The sequence below is a fragment of the Ruditapes philippinarum genome, unplaced genomic scaffold (genome assembly GCF_026571515.1).
Source record: "Ruditapes philippinarum isolate M1 unplaced genomic scaffold, ASM2657151v2 ctg9500_1_1_1_1, whole genome shotgun sequence".
NCBI lineage: Eukaryota > Metazoa > Mollusca > Bivalvia > Venerida > Veneridae > Ruditapes > Ruditapes philippinarum.
Genome location: NW_026854924.1, coordinates 10,001 through 25,169, shown reverse-complemented (window position 1 = coordinate 25,169; position 15,169 = coordinate 10,001). Strand labels below are relative to the sequence as shown.

General features: G+C 34.6%; 1 protein-coding gene across 1 annotated transcript in view; it reads left to right on the top strand.

Annotated features, from left to right (window-relative positions):
• The first annotated feature begins 1,852 nt into the window (after positions 1-1,852).
• LOC132741520 (NAD-dependent protein lipoamidase sirtuin-4, mitochondrial-like) overlaps positions 1,853-15,169 on the top strand; it is a 15,668-nt gene continuing 2,351 nt past the window's right edge. Inside the window, exons 1-3 of the mRNA XM_060729712.1 lie at positions 1,853-2,101; positions 11,053-11,183; positions 13,311-13,496. Coding sequence (XP_060585695.1) covers positions 1,853-2,101; positions 11,053-11,183; positions 13,311-13,496 — 566 coding nt within the window. The remainder of the gene's footprint in view (positions 2,102-11,052; positions 11,184-13,310; positions 13,497-15,169) is intronic.

Genomic DNA, 15,169 nt, shown 5'->3' with positions numbered 1-15,169 from the left:
CGTAAACGTCGTCTGCTTTACCGGTAGTCGGTCAATATATAAAAGTACCCCTGTGCGGGCCTCAAAATGTGCATCTGCTGCACATTTGCACAACAATGGAATTCCCGTACTTTTTATAGGCATGTAATGTTTTGTAAACAAACAGGTAAAAGTCTGTGTTATTTTTCAAATATCTTACCAAACTTGACAAAATTTCCAGATATTGCAGAATTCCAGCAATAGTATGAGATGGTGAGCTTGATTTGATTAAAAATTCTGATAACTCGATTTAATTACAAAAAGCCGAGTTTATCAACCATCCGAAGTTATCTCCCCAACCAGTATGCTCATGGGGGAAAGGGTTAACTAAAAAATTATAAATGTTACAAAACAACAATTTTTCACCAAAATTAGGTAAAAGACCACATGTTAACATGGAAAAACTAGATTTTGGGTGATTCCAAGGTTTTTCATCATTTTTTGATAACCTTTTCCCTTATATAAGCGTGTTTCGGCAGAAGTATAATTTATAACTATGTAATAATAAGATATTTCTTATTATTCATTTACCATAACAACATGCAAAGCAAAGTTAATACGTTATATATACTTTTGTAAAGTGGGTCGAATTGACCCGTGCCGAATATTAACCCGTGCCCAATTGGGCCGAGTTTACTCTTTCCCTTAGGAAACTAGCCAATATGACTGAAATACTGTTGAAAAAGGCGTAAAATGAAACAAACAAACAAACAGAAATTCTAGTTCTTACCTAAATCTGGCCCTTTTTTAAAAAAAAATATCCCAAGATTTTTTATTAACGCCGACATTTTTTTTCAAATATTTGAACAGTTTGCTGATTGGTTAATTTTGCGGTCGGTCTATTTACCCAAAGACACCCCAAGACTACCCCAAGACACCCCAAGACTACCCCAAGACACCCCAAGACTATCCGAAGACACTCCAAGACTACCCAAAGACACCCCAAGACTATCCCAAGACTACCCCAAGACACTTTGTTTAACTGATATGTAATAACGATCTTATTTTACAGTGTTCACGGGAGGTAGCTATGTTTTCACATGTACCTATAGAATTATCTCCCTTCTCAGGGATATCACACGTACGTGTCAACAAGTTATCAACCTAATGGCACTGATTATAACTCTATTTTGATGTAGTATAAGGTTATTTCTGCGACAATGTCATTTTATGAGTGGCGCATTTTTGATTAATTAATCGATCATAGACTGTTTTATAATATTGATTTGTATTTCATCTGACCCGTATGTCATTGAATTAATATAGTCTTAATGTTTCAGTAAACTTTTAATTTTTAATTTAAATTTTAATCAAAAGAAAATTTTCTATAGAGAGACAATCAATAAAAATTTTAATGATGAAAAAAGCCAATTCACAATTGACACTATTTAATCTATTTGACAATAAGTAACAAGATGACAGGTAGATAATCAGTGGTAAGTGCAACGTTACCTACCGTTTTTAATTTGCAATCACACGTCGATAGAAAAAGAGAAGAACATACAGGTGTTAAGTCACCTCTGCGTCAAATTGACATGTATATTCCCTGTTTTTTTAAAAGTGTCACAACACACCTGGGAATACCTGACAAAAAAGTGCATTATGCACAGATCGACATGTCGTACCTGGTATCCTGTACAGCAGTAATTGACATGTGTATTGCCAACTTAGGTGCAATTTTTTTTTCCGCACAAATCTAAGATTCTCACCATAATATCCCTATATATTTCCCAATTTAATTTTAACAACCATTATTCTGTATGATTAATTGCGAATTACTATAACCGTTATTTAAGCACTAATACAGTTTAGTTGTTTTGTTATAATATCAAACATGCCAGGTCGTGCACTTAAACGAGTGAAAGTGAATTATCCATGCAATATTTGTAAGCATACTTGTGATGAATCTCAATGTGAGGAACCCTCAGTTTTATGTGACGCATGTGACAATTGGGTTCATATTTCATGTGAACAGATTTCTACAAAGGATTTATGCTACCTAGACGGTGACCATCCATACACGTGCAGTGTTTGCATAAGGACAGCTGATGGCCCAACAGATGCGCTTAAACGACTTAAGCAGGTAATGTTTTGGTTTAAGCAAAAACATAATAGACAATATGAATTTCATATCTTATGAATTACATACAATGCTAGCATACATGTATATTATTAGTCAGATAATTTTTTGACGCGTTAGCGTAGCCATTGAACATCTGACTTTATATTCAAAATGTGAGTATTTTTCCCGCGCTTGGATATGAGCTCTGAACAATTGCTGAAAATAATAATTTGCATCATTATTATTGATAGACTATATGGTCATTTTAAAAGCCTATTTTAAGTTTCACATTTAAAGCTAGCATGCATGTATGTAATTATTAGATTTGTCGATGCGTTTGCTTACTCATTAAACATATGACGTTATCTCCATAATGTGTGTCTTTTTCCCGCGCTTCGATAAAAACCGTGTAAAATTGCTGTCAATAATATTCTGCATCCTAATTATTTGTTAGAAAATGTGCTGACTGGATATATAAAAGAGCATTTAGCCCGAATGACAAAAATATTGCCTGATGCGCTAATAAAGAAGATGACGTCACACGTTTAACGAGTACTCAACATAGCTTCTTGAACGTTGTTCTATATAATTGACATAATATATAGAGGATATTTGTTTGTTTTGCACGTAAGATTGAAATATAATTTCACTGAGTGAACACCAGATGCAATATTTTCACGAGTGGCATAGCCACTAGTTAAAATAGAATATCTGGTGCTCACGAATGAATTATATTTCAATCTTACTCATGCTTTTTAAGTGATTTTAAGTATTTTCCGGCTACAGTGAAAATTATATTACAGTAAAACACTGGAAAGCATTAAATAAGACATATTATATACATAATATAGGGAAACAGGGTTTTTTTTTCAATTGTCTAAGGCGTAAACTATAATCTTTTTGAAAATTAATTTCTTTCTCTAGCGTTCTGAATTTTAATATTAAAATGTACGTATTGGTTCACCATAAAGTCCATCATGATTGTTGCCTTTTTTACTGAGAAAATTAGAAAGTATCATTTCTATGTATAAATTCGTTATAAAGATTTCTGACAGGTTATATGGGCGTATATAAACGGTTATTTGCAATACAACCGTTTATATACGGCAGTTTAACCTGTCAAACCTATTATTAATTATTATCGAATATCAAATGTAACTGTAAATTCAATTCTAACCCATAATTAATATCTTATCATTGTATATTTCATAGGTTTCCCGTGCCGATGTCAAATTGACTGCATTCACAGCCAGTCGTGAAAAGCAATACATTGATAATTTTGACTACATTGGAAAGTCAACCATTTCATCAGATTTTGTGGAGATAGATAGGAACGCGCAAGAAATAATGAAAAAAGTGGTTTAAGCAAGTATGGTGTTCCATCCTTAACGACTGGAGATGGCAACTTTTAATTCAGCATCAATCGTACTTACTGGTAACGAACTTTTATCAAATGAGCTAAGATTACGAACAGCTATAGAAATGGCAGAGAATTGTTCAATAATCGACTCTCAAAACCATTGGAAGTAAAAAATAAATAATATCATTATGTTTGTTAATAAAAGTGAATTCAAGTGTCACTGTTTGTTTCCATGCCATTTTGTTGAAAAAAATAGACTTTGTTTACATATTTTGTTAAAAAAAAGAGATTAAATGTTCTTATATTGTGTTGAAATCATTGTTTTTTATTCCAAGTGAAATATATTTTTAAAATTATACATTTGTTAATTGACCATTGTACTTTTCCTACTTTTCAAACATTAATTGTCGCTGCAATGTAATTCAAGCTATATTTTAGTTAACACATACAAACACATACAAACAAACATATTATTAAAATATGATTGAAGAAACACAAGAATTACATCTTATTTTTTTTATTATGCCCCCGCCATATAATGGCAGGGGCATATAGTGTTACTCTGTTCCGTCATTCCGTCATTCCGTCCTTCCGTCATTCCGTCCTTCCGTCCTTCCGTCATCATCAGTTTCCGTTCATTATCTTAATAACCCTTGCACATATTGAACTCAAATTTGACATATGGATATGTCATGAGAAAATACAGGTCAAGTTCGAAATTGGTCATGGTTCGGTGATTTTTGGCAGAGTTATGCCCCTTTTACATTGAAAATAATATGAAATTTTCAGTTTCCGTTCATTATGTTCCAAACGGTTCAAAACATTCAATTTAAAATTGACATATGGATATGTCATGAGAAAATACAGGTCAAGTTCGAAATTGGTCATGGTTTGATGATTTTTGGCAGAGTTATGCCCCTTTTACTTTGAAAATAATATGAAATTTTCAGTTTCCGTTCATTATCTCCCCAACGGTACAACACATTCAACTCAAACTTGACATATTGATATGTCATGATAAAATACAGGTCAAGTTCAAATTTGGTCATGGTTCGATGATTTTTGGCAGAGTTATGCCCCTTTTACTTTGAAAATAATATGAAATTTTCAGTTTCCATTCATTAACTCCCCAATGGTACAACACATTCAACTCAAACTTGACATATGGATATGTCAAAGGAATGCGCAGGTCAAGTTCAAATTTGGTCATGGTTCAATGATTTTTGGCAGAGTTATGCCCCTTTCACTTTGAAAATAATATGAAATTTTCAGTTTCCGTTCATTATCTCCCCAATCGTACAACACATTTAGCTCAAACTTGACATATCGATACGTCAAAGGAATGCGCAGGCCAAGTTCAAATTTGGTCATGGTTCGATGATTTTTGGCAGAGTTATGCCCCTTTTACTTTGAAAATAATATGAAATTTTCAGTTTCTGTTTATTATCTCCCCAAACAGTATTAAACATTCAACTCAAATTTGACATATTGATACGTCAAAGGAATGCGCAGGTCAATTTCAAATTTGGTCATGGTTCGATGATTTTTTGGCAGAGTTATGCCCCTTTCACTTTAAAAATAATATGAAATTTTCAGTTTCTGTTTATTATCTCCCCAACAATATTACACATTCAACTCAAATTTGACATATGGATATGTTTTTGGAATGCGCAGACCAAGTTCGAATCTGGTCATGGTTCAATGATTTTTGGCAGAGTAATGCCCCTTTCACTTTGAAAATGATATGAAACAGTTTCTGTTCATTATCAACCAAACAGTGTTACATATTCAACTCAAAATTGACATATGGATATGTCAAAGGAATGCGCAGGTCAAGTTGGAATTTGGTCATGGTTCGATGATTTTTTGGCAGAGTTATGTCCCTTTCACTTTGAAAATAATATAGATACATCTTAGGAATAAGCAGTTTAAGTTTGAATTTGGTTGTAGTTCAATGATTTAAGACAAACTTATCTTTCCTGAATGTTGGAAAAATTTTGAACTTTCAGTTTCAGCACTCATACTTTTGTGGAAATGTATATAGCCATTATTATGTTGGCTACAAATATGCAATATGCTATTTTTAAAAGGTTAAGACTGAATAATTTCAGTGCCTTGAACATTGTATAAAAATGGTTAAGACTGAATAATTTCAGTGCCTTGAACATTGTATAAAAATGGTTTGTGTTAACATTGAAAAGTTTTAAGGGCTTTGAACTTAGAATGAAAAAAATAATTTGTGCAAACAAATTTGGAACTAAATATTATAACATTTGAAATTTTGGCTGCATGCGGGGGCATCCGTGGCATGATGACACATTTCTAGTTCCAACCTGTTTCACAACTCCATGGAGTTAATTCCAATAATGATATCGGTTGTACCTAGTTACTTCCCTGAGATTATCTCCTACAGGGTCGTATATTTATAAAACTTTTCCAATTTATAAGTTAATTTCCATTAAGAAGATTCTTGGAATGTCTTGCGGTAGTCTTTACGTGTCTTGGGGTAGTTTTTGGGTGTGTTGGGATAGTCTTGGGGTGTCTTAAGGTGTCTTGGGGTAGTCTTAGGGTGTCTTGGGATAGTCTTCGGGTGTCTTGGGATAGTCTTGGGGTAGTCTTTGGGTGTCTTGGGGTAGTCTTGGGGTGTCTTTTGGTGTCTTGGGGTAGTCTTGGGGTGTCTTGGGGTAGTCTTAGGGAGTCTTGGGATAGTCTTGGGGGAGTCTTGGGGTGTCTTGGGGTAGTCTTGGGGTGTCTTAGGGTGTCTTGTGGTAGTCTTTGGGTGTCTTGGGATAGTCTTGGGGTAGTTTTTGGGTGTCTTAAGGTGTCTTGGGGTAGTCTTAGGGTGTCTTGGGATAGTCTTGGGGTGTCTTGGGGTAGTCTTAGGGTGTCTTGGGGTGTGTTAGGGTGTCTTGGGGTAGTCTTTGGGTGTCTTGGGATAGTCTTGGGGTGTCTTGGGATAGTCTTGGGGTGTCTAAGGGTGTCTTGGGGTAGTCTTTGGGTGTCTAAGGCTGTCTTGGGATAGTCTTGGGGTAGTCCTGGGGTGTCTTGGGGTAGTCTTGGGGTGTCTTGGGGTAAATAGACCGACCCATGTAACCCCACCTTGAGTTTGTTGTCGGCATTGGGTCTTTGAAGTTGACAAGTGCAGATAAAAAAATAATTATCAGGCAATAGAATCTCAAAGAATCACAGATTAGCAATGTTTGAAACTATTATTTTTCATGTAACTGTGATCTATGTTGTTGCAAAAATAATATAAACTAGCTTTGTCTCACAGTAAGCAACAAACACTGAGGAGGGATTGAAAGAGGTAAAAATCCGTTTCAAAATAATACCTGTTTTAACACCCAAAGGGCCAAAATAATTAGGTTCAATTATTATCCAGTAGTCAGTACACTCCAAAAAACCTTTGTATCATAGTTTAGGGACCTTTCCGTTGAAAAAGTGTCAGAGTTAAATCGTATACATATACATGCACAGTGCGGTAACTGGAGTGCAGGTATCAGTTACCCGCACTCCAGATAATGCCCGTTGATTGGTTCATTTTTGCTGGGGTTTACTTATTGTGACGCAGAGAAAGGGAAAGGGGCAGAAATATCATATTCAAATGCCCGTTCATTGGTTAATTTTTTCTGGGGTTTCATATTATGACATCAGGGAACGTGCTGTCATGTTTGACTATGATACAAAAGAGAAAGAACACCAAAACACTCGGCAATCTGATTTATACTCGGGGGCTACGCCCCCTCGTACAAATCAGATAGCCTCGTGTTTCGGTGCTCTTTCTATTACTTACACAACTCTGCATCAATTACACAGTTTACATGTACATACAGGTATCAAGTGACGTAATGTCTAGACTCCCTACTGCCATATAAGGCAATCGATGTGTGTTAACAAATTGAGGTGTGAAGTACATAAAAACTGGATTAAGATTTGTGTCAGATTTTTTTTTTACTGTTTATGAAGTGTCAACGGAAAATTTTTAAGACAGCATTTTTTTATTTCACCTTTCTATGGCTACACAAATTCTCCTTGAAAATGTTGGTAACCTTTCATTTAAAGAGAAAAATCTTGACTGTTAAAGTATATTTATTTTAATGATTTTGAATGCATCAAATTCAAGTTATTTGTACTAAAATGATTCAATATATATCTGATATAAAAATGTATTTTATATGATAAACATGCAATTATTAATTATATTTGTTTTACAGGGATTCTTATTTTATTTACATCAAATATTTAAAGTACCTACTGGTTGGGGACCACCAAAACCGGACAACCACCAAACCCGGACAGCCCTGAAAATGCTTAATTTAGTATTTTCTTTGTTCAGTGGTTGTCAGTCACTTTTTCATTAACAATAAATGCACATTTCTTCTAAAATTAAGTAAATAAATTTATTTCAACCTCCGTAAATGGTTATATTTTAATGTCTATTTCTACAATGTTGACGTTGAAATTTGGGGGGTCAAGAAAGCATTACCTGACCTCATATACCAGCTATAATCTAGAGGCGGTCTCACTAAAAAGCGTCCCGAAGAAATTTAGCGTCCCGAAGCGTCCTGAAGCGTCCCGAAGCATTATTGTTAATTTAAACAGCCAGAAGGGTTATATTTATTGAAAATGAGCTATATTATTATGTCCTGAGGTATTTATGGTAGAAAAAAATAATCTTAATTAACATTTTTTCTATTTATATAAAAAAACCTAACATACCTTTGACTCCAGTTCACTTGCTCAAAAACCACCGTATACCGACAAAGCGTCCGGAAGGTTTAATGTTTATCTAAACCAAAATTATTTTGAAATACTTCGTAATTTTAGTTAATGAAATAGTTATGTAAGTAAAAATAATAAGAAAAATGTTTTCCATACATAAAATTATCTTTATAGCGCCCGAAATCGTATGTCTATCCACGCATAGTTCAAGTCGCGTACTGACTAACATAGCGTCCCGAAACGTATTCATGGTTTTTATCTTTAAAAGCAAAGATAAATCGTAATTAAGTTCTTTTACGATATGTGTAAGTGACATAAAGAAGGAAATAAACATTTCATCCACAAAATATTATTATACAGCGCGAAAACTGACGTTTCCGATGTTGTGCTAACAAAGCGTCCCGAAGAAATTTAGCGTCCCGAAATGTCATGAAGCGTCCCGAAGCATTAATTTTAATTTAAACAGTCAGAAGGGTTATATTTCTTGTAAATAATGTATATTATTATGAATTGAGGTATTTATGGTAAAAAAAAAATAATCTTACTTATCATTTTTTCTATTTATATAAAAAAACTAACATACCTTCGACTCCAGTTCACTTGCTCAAAAACCACCGTATACCGGCAAAGCGTCCGGATGGTTTAATGTTTATCTTAACCAAAATTATTTTGAAATACTTCGTAATTTTAGTTAATGAAATAGTAATGTAAGTAACAATAATAAGAAAAATGTTTTCCATACATAAAATTATCTTTATAGCGCCCGAAATCGTACGTCTTTCCACGCATGTTTCAAGTTGCTAACTGACTAACATAGCGTCCCAAACGTCTTCATGGTATTTTTTTTATCCAAGCAAAGATAAATCGTAATTAAGTTCTTTTATGATATATGTAAGTGACATAAAGAAGGAAATAAACATTTCATCTACAAAATATTATTTTACAGCGGGAAAACTGACGTTTCCCATGTTGCGCTAACAAAGCGTCCCGAAGAATTTAGCGTCCCGAAATGTCATGAAGCGTCCCGAAGCATTAATTTTAATTTAAACAGTCAGAATGGTTATATTTATTGTAAATAATGTATATTATTATGTATTGAGGTATTTATGGTAGAAAAAAATAATCTTACTTATCATTTTTTCTATTTATATAAAAAAAACTAACATACCTTCGACTCCAGTTCACTTGCTCAAAAACCACCGTATACCGACAAAGCGTAATGTTAATTAAGATTATTTTTTTCTACCATAAATACCTCAGGACATAACAATATAGCTCATTTACAATAAATATAACCCTTCTGACTGTTTAAATTAAAATTAATGCTTCGGGACGCTTCATGACATTTCGGGACGCTAAATTTCTTCGGGACGCTTTGTTAGCACAACATCGGAAACGTCAGTTTTCGCGCTGTATAATAATATTTTGTGGATGAAATGTTTATTTCCTTCTTTATGTCACTTACACATATCGTAAAAGAACTTAATTACGATTTATCTTTGCTTAGATAAAAATAAAAACCATGAATACGTTTCGGGACGCTATGTTAGTCAGTACGCGACTTGAACTATGCGTGGATAGACGTACGATTTCGGGCGCTATAAAGATAATTTTATGTATGGAAAACATTTTTCTTATTATTTTTACTTACATAACTATTTCATTAACTAAAATTACGAAGTATTTCAAAATAATTTTGGTTTAGATAAACATTAAACCTTCCGGACGCTTTGTCGGTATACGGTGGTTTTTGAGCAAGTGAACTGGAGTCAAAGGTATGTTAGGTTTTTTTTATATAAATAGAAAAAATGTTAAGATTATTTTTTTCTACCATAAATACCTCAGGACATAATAATATAGCTCATTTACAATAAATATAACCCTTCTGGCTGTTTAAATTAACAATAATGCTTCGGGACGCTTCAGGACGCTTCGGGACGCAAAATTTCTTCGGGACACTTTTTAGTGAGACCCTGAGTATAATCATTTGCAGAGTAAACAATAGAATATCCAAAACTTCAGCATTTGTTGCTGAAATATTGTACATCATGTTAAAAATCTAAAATCAAAACACCCAAGCTTTTATCTGAATTAAATCGCGTGATGTACATATTTGTCCGGACACATGGTACTGTAGTGTAGACATTTTAGGTAATTTTGATACCCTCCTTGTCAAGCCTCAGATATAAGTGTCAATACAATCAGAAATAAACAAACTAGTTTGTTAGTTAGGAGAAGAACCTAGCTGAACTGTGTCAAATTTTAAGGTCTCTAGGTTAAAAATTATTAAATCAGTACGGAAAAATGTTCAAAAAGTGTCCGGTTGATGGTCCCCGACCAGTATGTTTATTTGCAATTGTTTACATATTATTCTTTCACAGTCATGTATGTTAAAACTTGAAAATATCAAATGATCTTGTAGAAATGTTCATTTTCATAATAAAATGGGGGAAATTTAATTAAATGTTTGCATCGTTTTAAGATTACGACTGGTTTGTGCTTGCTTAAAAATCCCCCTACTTTTGGTCCAAATCCCCTGCTTTTTAAAGCCAAATCCCCCTATCTGGGTGGCTGGAAATATGGCATGTATGATGTACTAGTATTTTATAATGTTTAGGTGCATATATGTATCACAGGCATCTGGCACATTTGCTTTGCCAATAATGAGCTGATTATCATAACATAATCTCCCTTTATCGTCAATAATAACAAAATGACTATCCAGTACCCGTTTACTATATAAAATATATAAAAGGTATATAACTAGCGGTAGTGTAATACTCCGACACTGTCAACATTTTGCTCACGCATTTTTTAAAATTAGACATATTTTCATTTTTGTATGTGCAAACATAGTATATATTTTGTGATATTTATTCATAATAATATTTCAGGTGCTGGTATTTCGACAGAGAGTGGTATACCTGACTATAGATCTGAGGGAGTTGGCCTGTATGCAAGGAGTACTAACAGACCCGTGCAGTACCAGGACTTTGTGAAAGACCCAAACATAAGGCAGAGGTAATATTTACAATAATGTTATTTAGTTTAATTTTTAGCTCGACTATTGGATAAGAATAAGTAGAGCTATTGTAGTCACCTGAGCGTCGGCGTCGGCGTTGGTGTCCACGTCGGCGTAACCACTTATGTTAAAGTTTTTGTAATAGTTCAAATATTTTCAAAGTCCATTGACATATGGCTTTGAAACTTTGCACACTTGTTCACCATCATGACACCAACCTGTAGACAGGAGGAGGTAACTTTATCAAGCATTTTGACAGAATTATGCCCCTTTTTGTGCCCCCACGTTAGTGGCGGGCATTTAGATTTACCCTTGTCCGTCCGTCCTTCCGTCCGTCCGTCCTTCCGTCCGTCCTTCCGTCCGTCCGTCCGTCCGTTCACTTTTGTGTCGCACGTAACTCAAAAAGTATTTGACCTAGGGTCATGAAACTTTACAGGAATGTTGATCAGCATGTGTAGTTGTGCACCTGGGTATTTTCGTTTGGATATTTTTAGTATTTTCAGAGTTATTGCCCTTGACTTAGTAAAATTTTGCAATTTTCAACTTGTGTCGCATGTAACTCAAAAAGTATTTGACCTAGAGTCATGAAACTTTACAGGAATGTTGATAAGCATGTGTAGTTGTGCACCTGGGTATTTTCGTGTGGATATATTTAGTATTTTTGGAGTTATTGCCCTTGACTTAGTAAAATTTTGCAATTTTCAACTTGTGTCGCACGTAACTCAAAAAGTATTTGACCTAGAGTCATGAAACTTTACAGGAATGTTGATCAGCATATGTAGTTGTGCACCTGGGTATTTTCGTGTGGATATTTTTAGTATTTTTGGAGTTATTGCCCTTGACTTAGTAAAATCTTGCAATTTTCAACATGTGTCGCACGTAACTCAAAAAGTATTTGACCTAGAGTCATGTAACTTTACAGGAATATTGATCAGCATGTGCAGTTGTGCACCAGGTATTTTTGTCTGGATTTATTTAGTATTTTTAGAGTTATTGCCCTTCACTTAGAAAATTTTTGCAATTTTCAACTTGTGTCGCAAGTTACTCAAAAAGGATTTGACATAGTCATTAAACCTTATGGGCAGGTTGCTCAGCATATTTAGAGTTGCACCTGGGGTTCGCTTGTGGATTTATCCAGTATTTGTAGAGTTATTTCCCTTGACTTAGTAAAAAGATTGACAGAACAGTGGCGCGGTGGGGGCACCCGTGTCCTATGGACACATTTCTAGTTTTGACTTAGAATTTACCTTAAAGTTTTTGTAATAGTTCAAATATTTTCAAAGTCCATTGACATATGGCTTTGAAACTTTGCACACTTGTTCACCATCATGACCACAACCTGTAAACAGGAGGCGGTAACTGTATCAAGCATTTTGACAGAATTATGCCCCTTTTTCGACTTAGAATTTACGTTAAAGTTTTTGTAATAGTTCGAATATTTTCAAAGTCCATTGACATAAGGCTTTGAAACTTTGCACACTTTATCACCATCATGACCCCAACCTGTAGACAGGAGGAGGTAACTGTATCAAGCATTTTGACAGAATTATGCCCCTTTTTCGACTTAGAATTTACTTTAAAGTTTTTGTAATAGTTCAAATATTTTCAAAGTCCATTGACATATGGCTTTGAAACTTTGTACACTTGTTCACCATCATGACCCCAACCTGTAGACAGGAGGAGGTAACTGTATCAAGCATTTTGACAGAATTATGCCCCTTTTATGACTTAGAATTTACGTTAAAGTTTTTGTAATACCTCAAATATTTTCAAAGTCCATTGACATAAGGCTTTGAAACATGTTGGAATTTTATACTCTTCTTTGATAGCATAATAGGACTCTCTCCAATGCCTATAACTGTAATATGGATTTAAAGAAAAATTTTGCCTTTTTCTTTACTGACAAAATTTTACCTTTTAATCAAGGCTTTTTTTACTATCAAGCACTAAGAATAGTCGAGCGTTGCTGTCCTACTGACAGCTCTTGTTGGACTTAGAATTTTCGTTAAAGTTTGCAAACTATCACAAATATTTTTTGGCTCATGTATACATGTAAATACTAACTAAAATAGTTTATACATTCAATAAGGAAAAACTACCATTTTATTAAGTAATACACTTTTCAGGTACTGGGCACGGAACTATGTTGGTTGGCCAAAGTTTGGATTTTTCTTACCAAACAAATCTCATGTAGCATTGGCGGAGTGGGAAAGAAAGGGCAAAGTTCATTGGTTGATCACACAGAATGTGGATGCTCTTCATTATAAAGCTGGGAGTAAAAATGTTACAGAACTTCATGGCAGTGCTCACAGGTAGTGTTATATAAATTTTAATTTCTTAATTGGTTTGTTAATTGTTTTGATACATGCTAATTTTTTATACCCCTGCACAACAAAGTTGTAAGGGGGGTATACTAGCTTGTCTGTCCGGCTGACTGGCGTCCGTCAGTTTTTTCTTATCCGCCCAATAACTTAAGATTCCTTTGACCCACAGTCTTCAAATTTGGCATGGAGGTAAGTCATGATTAGTAGATGGTCTTCCCTATAGATTTTGAGATCACCAGGTCAAAGGTCAAGGTCACAGGGGCCTTGACTTCAAAAAGCTTGTCTGCCCAATAACTTAAGATTCCTTTGACCCACAGTCTTCATATTTGGCATGGAGGTAAGTCATGGTTAGTAGATGACCCCTATCGATTTTGAGGTCACCAGGTTAAAGGTCAAGGTCACAAGGGGCCTTGACTTCAAAAAGTTTGTCCGCCTAATAACTTAAGATTCCTTTGACCCACAGTCTGCATATTTGGCATGGAGGTTAGTTATGATTAGTAGATGACCACTATTGATTTTGAAGTCACCAGGTCAAAAGTCAAGCTCACAGGTGCCTTGACTTCAAGGGCTTGTCTGCCCAATTACTTAAGGTTCCTTTGACCCAGTCTTCATATTTGGCATGCAGGTTAGTCATGATAGATGACCACTATTGATTATGAGGTCACTTGGTCAATGGTCAAGGTCATTGGGGCTTTTATTACAATAAGCTTGTCTGCTCAAATGCTTAAGGATGCCTGTCCACAGTGTATTGAGTTTTACAATTGCACATTTGAAGCATATATTTATGTTCTCATATATTCATGATAAAACACCTCCAGGCAGAGCTTGAATGGGGGGGGGGTATTGAAGTCATTTAATGGCAGTTTCAGTTTTGAGGTCAGTAGGTCAAAGGAAAAGGTCACTTTGATCTTTGCCACTAAAAACATGTAGAATACATAACTTAGCAATGCACTGGCTTACTTCCCTCAGATTTGGCTGGGAGGTTGTCCTTGAGCTCTAAATGACTACTGTTGATTCTGACAAAGTGGTATGCGGGGGTATTCACCCCATGACAGTGGCAGTTCTAGTTATGATCATTTTACTTTACCATGATAAATATTCTCAATATTTACTCCTGATATTTATATTTAAAGAGCTCCAGGGCATAAAAGATAGGTTTATAGCTATATTATGAGGGAAAGGTAGCTGGTGTTTTTAAAAGTATTTTGCCAACTTAAAGTTGTGTTAAGTGGCAGACAGCATAATATATTCTATCTTCCATACTCTTGTACTGAAAGAATTCACCCATTAATCAAAAAAAAAAACCTAAGAAAATGTGCATACAATGCATTTATAATATCACAAGAGCTTGCTGTTAACAGCCTTTTGTGTAGGTAGTGTTAATAAGCTGAATATATATTTAATTAAATTTATAGATAAATGCATTGTTCATGTCCAAAAATTTTGATTCCAACTTATGGATTAAGGTATAGATCTATTAAAAGGAGCTGTATTGGTTCTAGAAAGGTGTGTAGAAATGTCATTGATGTAAAGATCATCTTGCATTTGCCTCCACCAGTAATACATGTATTTGATTATTGTCATTTAACTTTAGGTAGTTAAAAAAGTAGAGATTTTGGGGTATCGGTATCAAGAAAGGTCCAATTGATAAGGCAACATTT